This window comes from Anabrus simplex, chromosome 1 (genome assembly GCF_040414725.1).
Source record: "Anabrus simplex isolate iqAnaSimp1 chromosome 1, ASM4041472v1, whole genome shotgun sequence".
In the NCBI taxonomy this organism is placed as follows: domain Eukaryota; kingdom Metazoa; phylum Arthropoda; class Insecta; order Orthoptera; family Tettigoniidae; genus Anabrus; species Anabrus simplex.
The window spans coordinates 545,088,697-545,107,660 of record NC_090265.1 but is presented as its reverse complement, the minus strand read 5'-3'; the positions used below and the strand labels follow the sequence as shown (position 1 = coordinate 545,107,660).

The 18,964-nt window shown below is 38.5% G+C and overlaps 1 protein-coding gene across 1 annotated transcript in view; it reads right to left on the bottom strand.

The window, feature by feature from the left end:
* Su(fu) (suppressor of fused) overlaps window positions 1-18,964 on the bottom strand; it is a 98,895-nt gene that overhangs the window by 31,597 nt on the left and 48,334 nt on the right. The window contains exons 3-5 of the mRNA XM_067135513.2: window positions 16,721-16,899; window positions 12,868-13,096; window positions 2,506-2,678 (exon numbers count right to left, since the gene is read on the bottom strand). Of these exons, the coding sequence (XP_066991614.1) occupies window positions 2,506-2,678; window positions 12,868-13,096; window positions 16,721-16,899 (581 nt within the window). The remainder of the gene's footprint in view (window positions 1-2,505; window positions 2,679-12,867; window positions 13,097-16,720; window positions 16,900-18,964) is intronic.

The window sequence follows — 18,964 nt, the reverse complement described above, 5'->3', positions numbered from 1 at the left end:
GTTGCCGCAAAGTTCACGAACCAATGTTGTGATGGAATTATCCTAGGTTCCAGCCCTTCCTGAGTACATTTTAAAGTTTGCTACATAACCGGATTTGGCGTCAGCAACCATGTAAAATTTGATCCTGTGTTTATGTGGTTTGTTTTTCATATACACGCAAAATGAAATTCTGCCTCGAAATGGACACAGGCCTTCATCAATTGTCAAGTAATGTTCTGGGTAGAATGAAGTACGTCATTTTGCAACTAAAACATTGTAAAATGGCGCATTGCATGCAATGGATCATAACCAGGCTTATTTCTGGGTATAAAAGTGTCATTATTATTTACGTGCAGCATATTTAGAATTTGAAAAAACTGATCCCTGCTCAGTGACTTCCTAGCGAATGAGGTTTGGATTATGGGATGATTACTCCAGTAATCGCTTAGTTTTGGCAATTTCACAACACACATGAATCGCTATGCCGAAAAAATACCACAGTTCAAATAAAAACACAGAAAAGCAAGCAAACACAGAACTCTCACTATTTATATTAGCGTTCACACCACTACGTCCTTGAAAATTGGGACGAGATTGTTTGCTTTCTTTCTCTGTCCAGTTGTAAGCAGGTGGAGACTGTCGCCTCGGAGGGCGAAATGGCCTGATGAACTGCTCAGCAAAATTCCGAACCTCGTATTCATTACCTGAAAAATAAGTACTGTAGACCAAAATATATTGAAACCGTGAGTCTGAATTCAGTAACAAGCTAGCTGAAGTACAGAATATATGCTACTGGTGGATTTCTGTTTATATTTTGCTATCGCTGTTATAATTGTGTATGTGTCTTTACCTGAATAACTGACGGATCCTTCATCATCATCACCGTCATCCAGTCTGGATCCTGAATTACAGTTTATTAGGGTTTCTGTAGCACTATCACTGAGCAAGTCAACACATTGTGATGCCATTGTAGCAATGAGTGGGAAAACAATGAGCGGGAAAGCAAAGAGCGCAGGAGACATTCTCTCTACTCTTCAAAACAAGCGTTCGTATTCTATCCAGTAAATGTCAATGCTCCTATCTAGCAGCAGTACGCAGTACTGTACTGCTGTCATTCATGTTTACGGGAAGAGACATGGATGTATTTCCAGCAAGCGATTATTTATTAGTGTTCAATGTGGTAAAAAAATACAGTACACAAACATATGAATACAATGTGAACATTATGCGAAAGATACTGAATCCATGGAAATAAAACTCGGATAAGACTTTTCTTCCTTTCTGGTGTGCTGAAAGTCTTTCATGGCAACACTGATAACCTTTGAACAGATAATGGGACAGGAAATTTATTTTGTTTCATTATGTTTCAGAACAGGGGCAGAGAGCTGAAGGTAATATTGTCTGCAGATGATACTGTGGTGTGGGGAGGAAACAGAGAGGAAGTACACGAGCAACTCAACATGCTGAGTGAGATTATTTAAAATTATGAAATGAAAATCAACACGGAAAGGAGTAAGACAATGATGGTGACTAGAGGAGAAAGGGAAAGGAATGATAAAAATTCGGTAACAAAAACTTCAAAATTGCGGAGAGCTTCAAGTAGCCTACTTGGCAAGCGAACTGATACATTATCACAGATGGACATTGAAATCAGTAGAAGGATTCAACAGGGAAATTCTTTCCACCGCAGTGTGAGAAATCTGGTGTGGAGGAAGAAAGTACCAATGAAGTGTAAAGAGGTGCTGTCTAAGTTGTACCACTGCTCATTACTAACATATGAAGCAGAGATCTGGACACTGACAGAGAGAGAGAGAGAGAGAGAGAGAGAGAGAGAGAGAGAGAGAGAGAGAGAGAGAGAGAGGAGAATAAAATATTGAGCAGTGAAACTGAATGTTTAAGAGTAGTATAGGAAAGAAAGAAAGGATAGAGTAAGAAATGAAGATGTCAGGAGGGAAATTGGGGTAGAAAAACTTTATGACAGAATGGAGAAGAATAAACTTATATTGTTTGAACATGTTGCAAGGATGGAAGAAAAAAGGATACCCAAATGGATGATGGAGACCCAGATGGAAGGAAGGAGGGCAAGAGGGAGACCCAGACTAAGGTGATTGAAAACTGTCAAGAATAGTAAAATTAGAAGAAACATAGATTGGAACACAGTTAAGGAGGAACAATGGTGATTGGACAGAGGAAGATGGAAAGGTGTCATAAACATCCCAATCTAGTAAGAACTGGATAAGGAAACTGATGATGATGATGATGATGATGATGATGATGATGATGATGATGATGATGCAGAGTGTCCCAAATTATATCAAACGATTCAAAATGTTCTGCCAAACTCAGAACTCCTATAAAACGCAACATCAGATAATCTGCTGCAGTGAACACTGAGCAAACAAACAATCTTTCCATTCACTAAGTCACTAAACATAGAATCACTTGAATCACCCCATGTTATAGATCAGAAATTTGTAGCACATGCTGTACTTTAAGTACCACTCCATTAATGCAGAGAAATTGTACCTCCACTCAGGTGCTGCATATTGATGTCAGACCAAGAACAGCGAGCACTCACGCCACTTAGGTTGGATCCTTCATTCTCGATGCCTTGCTCTACCTCCTCCTGAGCTGCGAGGTCTAGTTCCAGCATGCTTTCCCCACGACGCATGTCCGTTATCAACCATGGGCCACCCGCACTAAACACAATGAATTTTCAATTAATGAATGAACAATGAATCATGGTATTTATTTATATACTACATAACACAGACAGTATGACTGCTAGTGTATAATTAAGGTAGAAATTAATGGAGTACCTATCTAAAATAAGGAGATATGACAGATTGATAAACACATGCAAAAATATCTGGTTTTTTTTTTTTTTTTTGGACTGGCATGATATTAATCTTGATAAGGGCTGAATAAACCACTGTTATTCAACCAATAGTACCCATACCATCAGTGGCAGAAAACAAGATGTTTGGTGGTATGTAGTAAGTGGGGTTAAGTAGGATGAATAGAACCTGAAATCATATACACTACAAACTTCAAACTTAAAAACTTCAGACCTTTCACACAAGTGTATCTTACAGCAGCTGTGCCAACTAGAAGATCTTGGAATTCTAATTGGAATTACAAAATCCCACAGCATTTGACTGGTTTCTCAACTCTCCTACCGTAGGCTTCAAGCAAACTTCCCTCCCATTTTGTCTGTCAGTTCTTTGTTATTTCCTACTTTCACAAATGCGTAAATGGCAAAGTTGTCTTGAAAAATGGATAAATGGTTATAAGACAAAGAACAGGTAATGCAGCAGAAGATGATTACATTAAAGGTTAGTATCAACAAGTGTGCAACAGGTTAAACCTGCTCATCCTAGCACCTCTAAACAGAGATTTATACCTACCATTGGACCAAAAAATGTTCAAGAAACACAAATATGTCCCAAAAAAAAGTTTAGATTTACCTACATGAACAATGAAAGGGGTAGTAGTTGCGATTTTTTTTTCGCTAATGATTATAATGTTACACCAACACATCAAAGGTTTTTGGCAATGCAAGAATGAGAAAGGGCTAGAATTGGAATGTCATGTCCAAAGCCTTGATTAAGGTAAAGCCCAAACATCTGCCTGGTGTGAAAAATGGCAAACCACAGAAAACCATCTTCAGCGCTGCCAATGTTGGGATTCAAAACCTTCACAGTCCAATGCAAACTCACAACTGCATGACCTTAACCATGAAGCTACTCGCTCAGTGAGAGAGTTACGTGCACTTAATCTCCATGCATAATATTTGGTGGGGTGGGGGTGGGTGGAATTTTTTTCACCAATGAGGTGGTTACAGAGAGGGATTGTATAAAATCTCAATCCATTAGATAAAGACAAGGAAATGGGAAGAACAGTATGTATATTTTATAATTGAAGATTTCAAGGTTTCTAAATTCTTTCTGTCAACAATTATCTATTGCCTGTAATGGTGGTGGTAGTGGTGGTGGTGATTACTGTTTTAAGAGGAAGTACAACTGGACAACCATCCTCTTAATACTAATCAGAGAGAAAATGGAAGGAAGCCAGACACTTCAAAAAATGAAGGTATCTGCCAAAGACAAGGACCACGTAGGGCGTGAAAATAAAAGACTCCCTCTAGGCCTTGAATGCTGTAATACCACCAAAGTTGGAAAACAACAACAGTTGACCAAGGGAGGTCAGATAGGCTAGATGAAAGTGACGAGCCTGGCACAAGTAAGTGGAAGCAATGTTAGGACTCAGCTGAGGACCCCATGGTTGCCAAACCACTCTCCCCTGGGGCCCCCTTTAGTCACCTCTTATGATACGCAGGGGATAACGTGAGTGTTATTCTACTGCCACCATGCACAGGAGGATAATGGACAACATGTCATTCCTGTTTGTAACATTTTCTGATGACAGTTCTTTAAATCTGCTGTTAATGGACAATTTCACTTTCTGAAATAACATTCAGGGAATGAAGAATTGCATATAACCTGTGAAAGCAGCCCCATCAGCTAACTCATTTCCTGCTTCACTTATGTGGCTTGGGAACCACAGAAACATGATTCTGGTGCTAACCCTCCAACACCTGGCCTGCAGATTCTAGATCCACTGCACCAGAGGGTGTCATGGGAAACATGCATTTACAGACTGTAACGAACTCAATGAGTCAGTACACAGCAGAAAGTACCAATGTTCACTGGTCAGTGAGTACCGCAGAGCTTCAAGGATAGCATAGAACTCTGCTGTGTACGTGCTACAGGTCTCCGGTACAGGAAAAAAGAACCTCTTATTATCGACAATGAATGCACAGCCTACTTTCACATCTGCCCTCAAAACATCTTTGTACGTAACTAATGAAGTTGGATACTGGCTAACTACAGAAAGGAAGAGTCTCCGATAAATGGAGGAGTCCGTGTTCAGTTTTTGGCTAGTATGCAGATCAAGGATGATTTCAGAAAATTGTTTAACAGACAACATGGCTAATAAAAGTTGCTCATATTATTGGGATTATTTCCACAAGTGTATTTTGACTCAATCCAAATTATTAGTGAAATCAAAGTGAGCAGTAATTTAATATTTTGCCATAAAATCGTGAAGATCAGTGAAATGGTTGACTCTGATTCAAACAGTGATGAGAAATGAGTATAGGTATTCACTGTTCAATAAATGTTAGGCCAAAAGCAGCCTATACTGGTATGAAACAAACATAATGAAAACAATGAGAGGTTTAGCTTAGATTACAGAACTTTTGAGTATTTCTTTTTTTTTGCTAGTTGCTTTACGTTGCACCAACACAGATAGGTCTTATGGCGACGATGGGACAGGAAAGGCCTAGGATTGGGAAGGAAGCGGCCGTGGCCTTAATAAAGGTACACCCTGGTGTGAAAATGGGAAACCACGTAAAACCATCTTCAGGGCTGTCAACAGTGGGGTTTGAACCCATTATCTCCCGGATGCGAGCTCACAGCTGCGCGCTCCTAACTGCACGGCCCCATTTTGAGTATTTGCTTGATAGGATTGGTAATAGAACGTTCCACTGCAAGGAATGAAGCATAACCTCAAAACAGCAGCTTTACATTGCACTTAATGGGTTGGTAGTAATACAAGGTATCATTGTGTTTCACCAGCGCAGTTCTGCTCGGAGACTCCACCTACCCTTTAAAATCTTGGCTTATACCACCTGTAAACCAGGACAGTGGTGGTCATGATAATTGTTGTTTTAAGAGAAAGAACAATTAGGCAACCATCCTCTTTATAACACTAATTAGATAGAAAAATGGAAGGGATCCAATACTTCGAAAAATGAAGGTATCGCCCAAATAAAGAGAAGGGCCACGAAAGGCGTGAAAATGAAAGACTCTCTAGGCTTCGCAAACTAATATCATCAAGATTGGAAGGAACAAGAGTTGAACAAGGGAGGTCGGATAGGATAGATGAAAGTGAGAAGCCAGGCACAGTAATCAGATTAGGGCCCCATGGTCGCCGACCCTCGCTCCCAAGTTGAGCGCCCATATGGACCCTTTTAGTTGTCTCTTACAACAGGCAGGGATACCGTGGGTGTTATTCTACCGCCCCCATCCACAGCGGGTAGTAAACCAAGAGTTTGTTAGTCCATCTCAGAGATTTTAAAGAGCACAAAAAAATTAAAAAGTAAAAAGAACAAGAAGGGTTATAGAGTGCAAAAGACTGCGGAATAGTGGACGCTTTAACTCAATCACTTTCTTGCATTATTTTCATTTCTTTTATCAATCCTCATTTGTATCAATGTCACAACAACGAAAATATCAAGTGAGTCTATAGAACATATGGATTAATAGCCAGTTGCAGCCCAGCACTAACCTACTGCTAGGAACAAACACAAGTTTATAACTTGCAAACCAAGAACATAGGCAACAGACCGATTCTAACCTCCATTTGTATCAGATGACTAATGAACTAATGTTAGTAATGTGGAAATCTTTATGAAACAAAATTTGGTTAACTAATAATTATTTTTATGAAACAGGGCCCTGGCCATTATCACTATTGTTTCGATTTCCCAAAGGTGGTATTTAGATTTGTAGTAAGGAATAGTGGGATTGTGTTTTTTGATCTTTTCTAGATTGACCTCCTCTGGCCGAAAACTATGGTGCTCAAACCTAACAGTCATATCTAAAATGAATCCCTGAGAACTGTTGTCTTTAAAGGCTATGATATCAATTCCCTGCGAACTGCCATTTATCGCTAGACCGTGTACCTCCTCACGTACACTGAATCTCTTCTTTCTCCAATCTTCGGAAAAAAAGCATCTGATCTGGTGGTGTCATGCATTCCTGAGCAGATGTTTCTTTGTTAATTTTAATGATTTGTATATTCAAAATTAACAGAACAATTTTAAAAATCAATCAATTTTGAAAATATAAGGTCAAAATTTGCATTGTTGGACATGGAATCCCTCTGGTATTTAGAGACACTAAGTATGTCATTATCTTCATTGTCCGGCTCCTTGACTGAATTGTGAATTAAATTTGTATCCTTGTCCCGAAGTGGTGCAGCTCTATTCAGGCACACACCCAAAGGAGGTGAGCTGTATCATTTTTCATAAGCTGTGTGTATCATTTTCACCACCTATCAGTCCTCCTGGAAATCTTTAATTTCTGGCAGTACCTGGAATCAAACCCAGGCCTCCAAGGATGACAGCTAACGGCGCTATGCTACGGAGGTGGACAGCTGAATGGCCAGTGTAGTGGACTTCGGATCAATTCCCACCCGAGTCGGGGATTGATTGTTTTCCATGGTTTCTCACTTTCACATGAGGGAAATGGTAGGACTGAACCTTAATTAGAGCCACAGCTGCTACCTTTCATATCCTAGCTATTTCCCATCCTTGGATAGCCAAAAACCTTTGATATGTTAGTGCAATGTTAAACCACAAAAAAAAAAAGAGCAAGTGTAAAACATTACAGTTTTAATGCAGTAATTCATTAAAGTTTTGCCAAGAACTGTGTGTCGTGCATTGTATTTTTGCAGTGAAGAAGAAATGTATCACTCTGAAACAAAATAATCAAAAGAATTTGACATGTTTTAAATTAGTGTAAAATGTTACAAATGAATTAGTTTTACGCTGAATCCTTTGATTGTATTTTATCTTCAACGTACTTATGCCTACTGTAACAGAAACAATTCGTACAGTATTAAATACAGTAGAAGTCTGCTATAGCAAGTACGGCATATAATGAGAACCCTGTTATAACGTCAGGTTTTCAATGCTACTAAAAAAGAAGAAAAAAGGGAAAAAAAAAAAAAAAAAAAATCGAAATTCCTATATTAAACTGTGTACTATCCTTCAGTTACAGCGAGAGCCCTATCACTGACACGTCCGTTATTACAAGTGATTAAGCGTGCACGATTTTTTCCGTTACCGATATTTATGCACCCAGCCATTATATTACATGTGATCAATCATCATCAGTATCGTTTCCTCGGTATGTTCACTGGCAAGCTCTCTCGTTGACATTCAACGGCGATGTAGAAGTCGATTAGTAATACCTGTCAATTCCTGTTCTCTAAAAAATTTCAAAGTGAAAGAGGATAACACGTTTTTGTAATAAATGCGTACCATAAATGACTTGGTTGATCCGCCGATAGCAGTTGTTAACTCGTTAGAAATAAAGGCTGAAGTAAACAATCACTTAATTTTAATTTTATATACTGGAATTAAATAAGAATATGATACACCAAGATATGGCAGAGAATATCACTGATTTCAGAGGTTTAATTTATATTTTCTTGCTTCTAGTTACATTTTGGAAAGGCTATTCCCACGTAAATTTATAGCAAGGAGGTTATCATTTCTTTATTTGCGCTTGAAATATGTTTTCATGATCCATATACGGTTAGGTTAGGTGGCGCTGTTTGAAGAAGAAAACTAAAACGTTTGTCACAGAGGCCCATGGAGTGATACTATAACCTTTTCACAATGAAATTAACCACACACTTTTACGTGGTGTCAGATTTTGAAAAATACACGAGTAAATCATAGTGTGGATACCATCTGCAAAAGCGCAAGTTTTGAACAAACCGATTGCCATTTCATACCGATTTTAATGTGTATGGGGTTTTCCCCGACTTTTATGAAAAATCAAGTATAACAGCAATCCCCTATAGAGAATAAGTTTTTCACCATTATGAATTCTCCCTGTAACGGACTTCTACTGTATAACAATATACTGTATTACAAATTATATTACAGCATTTGTAATAGGTAGGAACCCTCTTAGAGGCAGCCCTGCCCAAGGAGTGGCGCCCCTGCCCATGCGAGTCCCAGAGCACACTGACCCGGTGTATAACATCTGGTAAAGGGTCGCAGCTCAAGGTAACAAGTGAAGACCTCAAGGGCAGTAAAAGCGGAGAATATGATTCGGTACGGTGAAGCTGGCGGAGGAGGCAACCCATTCCTCTGGGGGTAGTACAGATGGAACCCACTGCCTTGTGGGATGAGGAGGGATCCTCAAAGGCTAAGGGAGTAAACCCCGAAAGAAAATCCTCAATTACGTTAGGCTTAGCAAGCCAGTAAAAGAGCTTATTTGTAGTTGGTTTCAAAACACATAAGAGCCTTGGAATACATTTATCAACTAAATTAAGACACCAGCATGAGCAAACTCGTGTTAGGGATGATATTTATGGCCTAATGATAGACAGGGTCTTGCAAAGATGCAAAAATTCTGGAGGAGACTAACACGGATTGGGACCAACAACTTAGTCTCGCAGGAAAATGTGAAGAACTAGTGGACCTCATGGAAAGGGGGAAATTAATGTACTCTCGCTGAGTGAAACTAAATGGAGGGGGAAAGGAATGAAGAAATTAAGAAAACGGTATACACTGTATTGGCATGGAAATGACAAAGAGATGAGAAATGGTGTTGGTTTCATCATGAGTGAAGATCTAGAAGGAGTCGCTGACATTCAGTATGTTAGAGAGAGAATAATAAAGGTGACTGTGCATTTAGGGAAGGAAAAACTAACTTTGGTACAGGTGTATGCACCTCAAACTGGATGTTGTCAAGAGGGTTAAGAACTAATTCCTTGACGATTTGGAAAAAGTTATTAGTAAAAAGAGAGTAATCATTATAGGAGAACTGAATGCACAGACTGGGACAGATAGAACAGGATATGAGAACTTAATGGGACCTCATGGATATGGTGGAAGAAATACAGAAGATGAATGTCTCCTTGACTTCTGTATGAGGAATAAGTTGGTGGTGAAAAATAGTTTGTTCAAGAAGAGACACAGCCATAAGATAACACGATACAGTTGGAATGGACTACAAAATACTGTCATGTCATTTCAGATGAAGAAAGGAGCAGAATGGTAACAGATGTCAGATTAATAGCCGGCGAGAGCCTTGACAGTGACCACCATCTATTAGTAGCAGACCTGAGAAACTTCCATGTGCCAAAAGTACAGAACAGGAAAATGCCAAAAATCAAAGTATGGGAACTCCAGACAACAGAAACTGAGTATCAGAACTGGATAAAAACCCTGTTACCAAAAAATGAAAAGAAAAATGGAGAGGCAGAATGGACCAGACTATGGGACACAGTGGTTAAGGAAGCAACTGAAGTTTGTGGAAAGACAAGTATGAAAACAAGTGAGAAGGAAACACCATGGTGGAATGAAAGAGTGAGAGCAGCAAACAGGGAAAGAAATCTCTTGTGGAAAGAAAGGGATAGGGAGAAAAATAAACCAGATCTTACCAGAGATGAGGCAAAGATCAGAAACCTCGAACAATTATACCGAAACAAGAAACTGGACATTAAAAGAAAAGTTACATATGAAAAGACCAAGGCATGGAATATATTCACTCAGAAACAGGTGGAAGACAGCAGAGGCAATAAGAAACTACTATAGAGTGTTATCAAAGGTACAGGAAACCAATGAATACCATAAAAGCACTTGAAGATGAAAATGGAAATCTGTTAGGACAGAAAGTGACATGAGAAGTCCTGAAGAACAATTTCAACCACCTACTGAATAGACGAGTTCAAGAACAAAATACAGAACCGAAAATCCAAGCCTACAATGAGAACCCCCCCCCCAATCACCTGGACAGAGACTGAGACAGTCTTAAAATCTATGCCTGAAGGAAAATCTTCAGGTGCAGTAGAAGTGAATGCAAACATGATAAAGGCAGCAGGCATCCAGGGCACACAATGGTTGCACAGAGTACTAAATGCTATATGGCCAGACAACAAAATACCTGCAGAGTGGAGCAAGGGCATTATTCCCCTGTTTAAAAAAGGCAGCAGACGGAAACTCACCAACTATAGAGGAATAACACTGCTGTCTAATGGGCTAAAAATTCTAGAGAAGATCACAGAAAGGAGATTGAGAACCATCACTGAACCACAGAGGAGGAGCAATATGGATCCAGAAGTAACGGATCAACAATGGATGTAATTTTTAGCACCCACATGCTGATGGAATAGTATTGGGAGAAAAGCAAGAACCTAGTCATTGTATTCCTGGATATAGAAAAGGTGTATAATAGTGTGATTGATAAGAGATAAGATCTGGGAGTGCCTCAGGAAATGAAATGTACCTGAAGGACTGGTAAGGAAAAATTCAGATGATGTACAAAGACTGTACTAGTTGTGTACAAATTGGGGAAGGTCGATCATCATGGTTTGAGACCAAGAGTGGAGTTCAACAAGGAAGTGCACTGTCCCCATTACTGTTCATCACTGTTATGGACAATATAATAAAGAACATCAAGGAAAAGTCAGGTGAACTGAATGTAGTGGCCTTTGACGATGATATCATGATTTGGGGTGAAACAGAAGAGAAAGTACAGACCAGACTCAATGTATGGAAATCCCAGTTCCAGGAATATAACCTCAACATCAGCGAGACTAAGACACTGGTGATGGCAGTCAACAGAAAAGGGCATCCAGCAAGTGTAAAACTAGGAGACCACCAGCTAGAGTGTGTGGATAGTCTTCCTTACCTTGGAAGTGTAATCTCCAGTGATAATTTGGTCAAAAAGGAAATTAAAACAGAGTGCAAAAGGGATCAGAATTCTACCAACAAGTAAGAACACTTTTATGGGATGATATGATTCCAAAAGAGGCCAAACTGATGATGTTTAACAGCTACTTCATACCAATATTGGCCTATGGGATTGAAGCGTGTAACCTCACAAAAAGAGATTCATCAAGACTGCAAGCATCAGAGGTGAAATTTCCTAGATCCACCATCCAGAAGACCAAGATGGACAAGTTAAGAAATGAGGAGGTGAGGAAAGAAACCGGAATAAAGACATCCCTATTAGACCAAATCGGCACATCCCGACTACGATGGTACGGGCATGTGATGAGGATGGAGCCTACAAGAACAGCCAGAATAAATTTGGAAAGACAGGTGGAGAGGAAAAGACCTGCAGGAAGACATAAAACCTGATGGATGGACATGACCAAGGTTTGTCTAGTTACCAGAGCAAAGACAGTGGATGATGTTCTCCATGACAAGTTGTATACGGGCAGGAAGAAGTGGAAGAAGCTTGTTGGCAGTACCCGGGAGGCTAGAACTATACAATGATGATGATGATTATTACAGCGTTCATATCTACAGTTCACATTACGTAGATACTGTAGAAGGCCTAAATTATTTACTGCAAATTAAACACAAATTAATTTTTCTTTGTTGTTAAATTATACCAAATTCACTCAGATATGAGAAATTTAGTACTACTGTACGATATACCTGACAAAAATTTCATTTGCGCATGGCCGTCTGTATTATCCAAGTTTTCACTTACCCAAGGTGCACTCTGTCCACATTACCTCAGATAATTGGGGTTGTACTATATTGATAAACAAATGGATATATTAAGGATACAGAGCAATTTTAGTAAAGAATTACATGTCCGTCAATATTTACTTTAGTACTGTCAATAATCAATGCCCAGACAGACACATGGATGAATCCCAGGAACATACTATGGATCTCTAGTGCTTCAGTGATCAGAAAGAGGAACTGTAGGCAATACTCATGGTGGAAAATGAGAGAAATCACAGGTAAGTGATTATCATCAATGAAATAAACTTCTTAAAGCAAATACCAATAGTAACAACTTATAAAACAAGTAATGCTGGGCCAAATAAGAACAACATAACCATCACCTATCAACCAATAGACTAGAAAATGAGGCCTAGGTCTTTTTAGAAGCATAAATGCCCAAAGCTATGAGCACCATGGAGCACCATAGTGAGAAATAGCAAGTGGTGCATCTCGTTCCCTTATTGAACAGAATATGATCTGACCTCCAAATGTACATATATGTCTGCCAAAGTAGATAATCAAGTCTTGTAAAGTTTCCAACTCCTTTTTATACTTACCCTGGCAATCTTTTGAGAATCTCCAATACCCCCATACCATTCCAATGCTGAGCTGCCTGCAATTCCTCTGTACATAGTCCAACAATCTGCACAAAGTGGACGGAACCGAACGGGGTCTGTACAGAGCCAAGTTGAGGGTCTGCGGTCATCAGCATGTGCTGGATACGAGACTCACTGTTATCAAGAGCACAGTGCCAGGATACATGGTCTCCAGCACATAATGTGTTAGCTGGAACAAATATTGTCTGATAAATGAAACTCTTAAGCACAAGGTTGTAATCAAGAGTAAGGAAACGTCCAGAATTTACAGTGAAATGTCAATAAAGAAACCAATAACACTTGATGAGCAGTAACAAGAATATCTATGATCGCCATTGCAAGATATCCAACACAGCCCTTTGATATTTCCTTTAAGTTTTCAAAATAATTTATCTTAAGGACACAAATATTTCACTGGCCTGTTAATATGACGTGGAAAAGAAAATTATCACTCTTTACATCTACAGTACATTCAGGGTGATCAAATTACTATTTTCCATTTTTATTGTCTGCAATTTGATAAAATAAAGCAGAATGAATGAATGAATGAATGAATGAATGAATGAATGAATGAATGAATTAATTAATTAATTAAACATATAGTCAGTGTCTCCAGGGTGGTCTTCACTCACAAGGAAATTTTGTGGTGACTGACAAAATGCTATAATACTGAGCAAGACAAAAAGTTCAACAGTAAATAGAGTTTACCGTATACATTTTAGCTGCCTATAGTAGCTATTACACATGCGAGTCCTCCTTTGTAAGCATAAAAATGCTCACTATGATATGCACAACATATGAACACTTTAATTATGTGAGTGGCATTAAGTGGTGCATTTTGTAACCTTATGCAACAGAACCTGATCTGACCTCCAACTGTACACTCAAACGGTAGCTGGAATCAAAGAAACCACCACATCAGAGAACCACCAAACAGGATAAACCTGTACAGTACTAGCCATGAAACGGAAGTATACATAGTATGTGGCTTGTAGACATCATTGAGATCTAATTTCTACATCATAGCATAACATTTAAAGAATAAGTAGCACAGAAAATTATTTCTCGAAGGTATAGAGCAGCTGTTCTTTCCGATAAATCCTTCAATACCATACCTCATCATTAAGTGGAGGTTATGCAACATGTTTCGGCATTGGGATGTAGTAACTTAGTTGGTAGAGGTGCTGTATATGGGCAATAAGGGTATGAACTGCAGTAGTTCGAATCTACCCAGTGCTCGCTATCATTTTTTAAAATTGCTAACTAGAACAACTTGTAAGCACAATTGCTTTTTGGAATACACTAAAAATATTAACAGAAAACAGTTATCGTAATTCCCTTACTTTGCTTCATATCTCTCAACAACAGTACATGCGAGAGTATTTGGCTTGTTAAGAAGATAATGTTATTTGCTTTACATGCCACTAACAACTCTTCACAGTTTTCGGAGCCGCCAAGGAGCTGGAATTTAGTCCCGCAGGAGTTCTTTTATGTGCCAGTAAATCAAACGACGTGAGGCGGTTGTATTTGAGCACCTTCAAATATAACCGGACTGAGCCAGGGTCGAACCTGCCAAGTTGGGGTCAGAAGGCCAGCGTCTCAACCGTCTCAGCCACTCAGCCTGGGAGGTAAGAAGTTAAGTACAGGCAGAAGGCGCATTGTTTACAAAACAATTATTACCTACTACTTACACATTAATTTATGATTTAAAGCATAAAACATGTTGGTTCCTTCTTACATTAAGAATAATCAGAAGGAATAGATAATGAGGATTGCTGTATTTAGTAGAAGTATGTTAATTCATCAATGGGCTGACCAGTGAGAGGCATAATAGCTCAGCCTGTAAAATGGATACCGTAGTTGTAAGTTGAGGTTTGAATCCCAGTCTCTACTTTTGTGTGTGTTCAGCGTTGTTATTATGTTTGGCATCATTAGCTCTTGCACAATGCTGTGGAGGAGTTCGCTAACTGGCCCCTAATGGAATAAGAATATCTGAACATAGTGAGTTAACAACTGCTGACAATATTCTTTCACCAGATGGAACATAGGCTATCAGCAGCTCAAGGTATTAACATCGTACGTTCAAATTGTCAAATGTAGTACAGCAGATGCAAAAGAAGTTTAACTCAACACTGTAAATCCAATCATGCCAGTAAATATAGTTCTCAGCAAAGGGGGAACACACGACAGAAGTCAACCACAAATTGACTTCTCTAAACCGAGATCTAGAAATCATTCAGGCAGCCGATAAAGGACCAATGTTAATGCATTTTCACTGTGATCAAAGGGAAAATCAAATATTCTATCTGAACAAAATTTAGCAGAAATTTTTGTTTGACGAGACAATATTTATAAATGATAAATTTTCAGATAAAAAACAAAAAACAAACGGGCTGCCATCCGCATCCCTGCCAATGTTCTCACTTCTCCACTTCATCCCGATGGGACTTTCTCGAACACTCACATGCTTGCACTCATACAAATGGAGACCATTCAATGTCACATGAAGATGATCTTGCATATTTCATGTGTCACCACGACACAAATTCTCAATTTTACAAATGTCTTACTGTCCTTCCAAAACATTAACTAAGAAAAAAAAAGCAACAACCCGTGACAATGTCTTTAAAATTGATTGGGAACTCTGGTACTTTTGCACAGTAATAATTATGATGTAGATGTTGATTCCCATAGAGAACCTGAAATATTTGTCCCGAATGAGTAAATACCAATTGGTATTATAAATTTACTCATTCGGGACAAATATTTCAGGCTGCCTATGGGAATCAACATCTATATCATCTGATGGCCAAACAGGCATCAATTTTTTGGTAAAGAGACGGTCTCTCAGAGTGTATTGGCACTGCCGGTGGCTCCAAGTAGCCTACGCAGTGGCCTCCACGGTATGCATTAGCCAGCGCTTGGTGGGTGAGCCCACCTAGCACACGGGGGTAAAACGCTGGCAACCAGGAATGAGTTAGCTCGAAAATTTATAATGTCCAATAACGGACCATTTATATGGGAGTAATAATTAAGCGCATAAGAAAGTCTTCCATCGAAAGACATTGCAATACCTTTCACAAGGATCGCTATGATGTGCTTATCGGAGACTGGAATGTAAAATTAGAAGAAAAACTGGCGTGTCTTCCAAAAGATTCCTCTTTTACCACTGAGGCTGAAAATTAAGAACGTACGGATCATTGCCCTCAGAACAAGTTACAAAGTGGCCCTGTGTTTAGAACAAGCTGGTAAGCCATTCATCAAAGAGAAATGAGAAATTAATTAATGATATTTAATTTGCCAGGGCGGAAACAAATGGACCCCGCAACAGCTCCCGTGTATAAACACGTAACCTACTCTTATAAAACATTACGATAAACCGGTAGCGCACCAGAGTGTAAGGGGTGTTGCCTTGGTATTTGTCTTCTTATACAAAGTGCACTGCACAGTGTAATGCAGTCTGTGAAGTCCTAGTTTAGAGCTATAATGGTTAATCTCTCACTTTTTAGAACATGAGGCACCTGAAATATCAGAATAGGTTCACAAATTAATATAAAGGAAACATGAGAAAATTAAGCCAGTTGATTTTTATTTTGATTACATTCTCTTAACAACTCTTCAAAAAAGTACAAAGTATTCTACAGCAAACTTCGTTAAAATATACCAGAAGTTGGCTATTTTACAAGGAAGTTTAGTAAACACTCCACAATTTAACAGCATTGTTGGTGGTGAACATAGGCACAGTGCTGAGGGATTAGTACTCCAAGTCCAGAATATGTCTATAAAGTGAGTAAAGTATAACAGAAGAACTTACCTGACTGGAACACATATTTGGCTAATGCTTGCATTAAGGCTGCTGGCCACGTAGGAGGAGCAGTCTCTTCAGGTTCTCTCTTTAATCGGAAAGTGAGTTCAAATCCAAACCCACTAGGAGTATGTGGGCCAGTGACATCGTGCACTCTACCATCTCCATGCAGATCAGACAGCCCAAAGCTATTCAAAGACATTAACAAATGAATTACTTATGGTAAATTTGAAGGTTAATACATGAAAGGTGAGAAACAAGAGAACCTTAGTAGAAGAACAATAGAGGAGCTACACTAGCAACTTCAATTATAATGTCAACAGGTAATAATTCCCTCACAGAACATATGGCAAAAAGAAACCATTAAAAAATAGAAATAGATCATTCAATCATTTTGGATAATGTCTGGAAATAAAATGAAGAGAAAGAGAGAGAATGTTCTTTTATTCATGAATAAAGAATAAAAGCTGTAACAAAAGTTTGCCCCAGAAGTCTATTTCCACTCTTTTACAGTGTTCAGTGAATCGATTCCATGTTACCCATAAGGAATGAAATTTTTAAAAGGTAAAATTTTTCTAGAAGTGTTAGGAAACAAAACAGTTTGGATAAGCAGCGAAATAAAATGATGAAATCCTCTCAACAAGTGCAAATGTCCTATCACTAAAAGGGGAATTTTACAAATTTGCTTCTGTCACTGCAGTACAATTTGCAGATATCAATATCGAGGTTCTCTACATCGCTGGGCAATTATGCAGTTAGTTACTAACTCTTTACAGTACAAATTATTATTAGACAGCATTTTACATCAATTATTTATGCTTCTGGATTGATCTAGAAGCCTGATGGACATTCCCAGTGCGAAGTAATTTAATATCAATACCCATCGATTTCAAGCAGCATGGAGTTAATGATCGAACATTGTATCTGCTCAATAGCGTCGAGATGAAGTATGTTACCAAGACACGTGAATCTTCTCGAGGTGTTTATAAAAAAAAATGGACTGATATTTACAGAACAATGGTAATCATCATGAGAGTGAATATAAAGAAGCCACACTGTCAACCAGCGACAACAGTGTGAAGAAGTGTAATACAATGACTTATGTCAACTTTGATTTTACATGACCAGAAGAAGTCAATAGTGATGATAGGCCACAGTATGTACTGTATGAAAGTTTTGACACCAGAATGTATGCCTTAGTTACATTAAAATGCCACTTACAAGCTAATCACTAGGGAAAAGGCTTTTATGTACTAAAAAAAATATAAAAATATCTGCTCCACACTTGCAAGAAAAAACTCACAACATGAATATTTTCAACTCCAGAAAGGGCATGAAGATTGGGACACATGAAAGAGTACTGGGAGGACCACAAGGCCCGAACAGTCCCTTCAAAGAGACTTGGATAATGGACTGACTAAAGTGATCCTATGCAGACATAAAATTGAAAGACAACTAAGAAAAGGGTGAAAAATATGCATAAAAATTACAAAAATATTTTGTTTCAATATTACAAACTTTTTGAGTATGTACTGTAAAAAAACAAAATCGCTCACCAGTCATAATGAGACAGTGGTGGGTTAAAATAGGTTGCTGTTGTAGTGAATTAATATTTTCTCAAAGTTTTCCATCACAAACAGATGTCAGTTGCCTCAGAATACTGTATGATAACGGGAGGAGAAACACTCAACATCACTAGTTAGCTTGGCAAATTCATTGAATGAATGCCGCTGATGCATGAATTCACAGTTTCAACAACGTTTTCTTGCTCTTCCAAAGCTTTGGCAATTTCACACATAGTGTGAAAACCATACATTTTTTAAATGCACTTTTAAATTTCTAATTAATTACATCTACTTTGGAGCCTTTGAGTGAATGAATTCTTTTCTCAGTGCCACGAACCTCAGTAACCATCTCAGTCAACAAGTTGGTTGATGTTTCTAATTTCTTTACAGAACAACATGTGTCCTTAGATAAGTTCTGAAGAATTTCAACGAATGAAGCATCATCCTTATTTGGCTCATCTATCACTGATTTTCAATTTTCAAAATTATTTACATAGTTCACTACTGCTTATAACCACGTCTCCCAACAAATGTGTCTTGGTGGAAGACTACAATCTGGATATTTTGCTTTGAACAAATCTAATTTTGTTAGGCTTTTCACAAACACCCTTTTGCCATTTTTCCTTTTCAGGATATAAGGTACATACCTGCCACATACTCTGTGTAATCCATGTACTATACAAGTTAT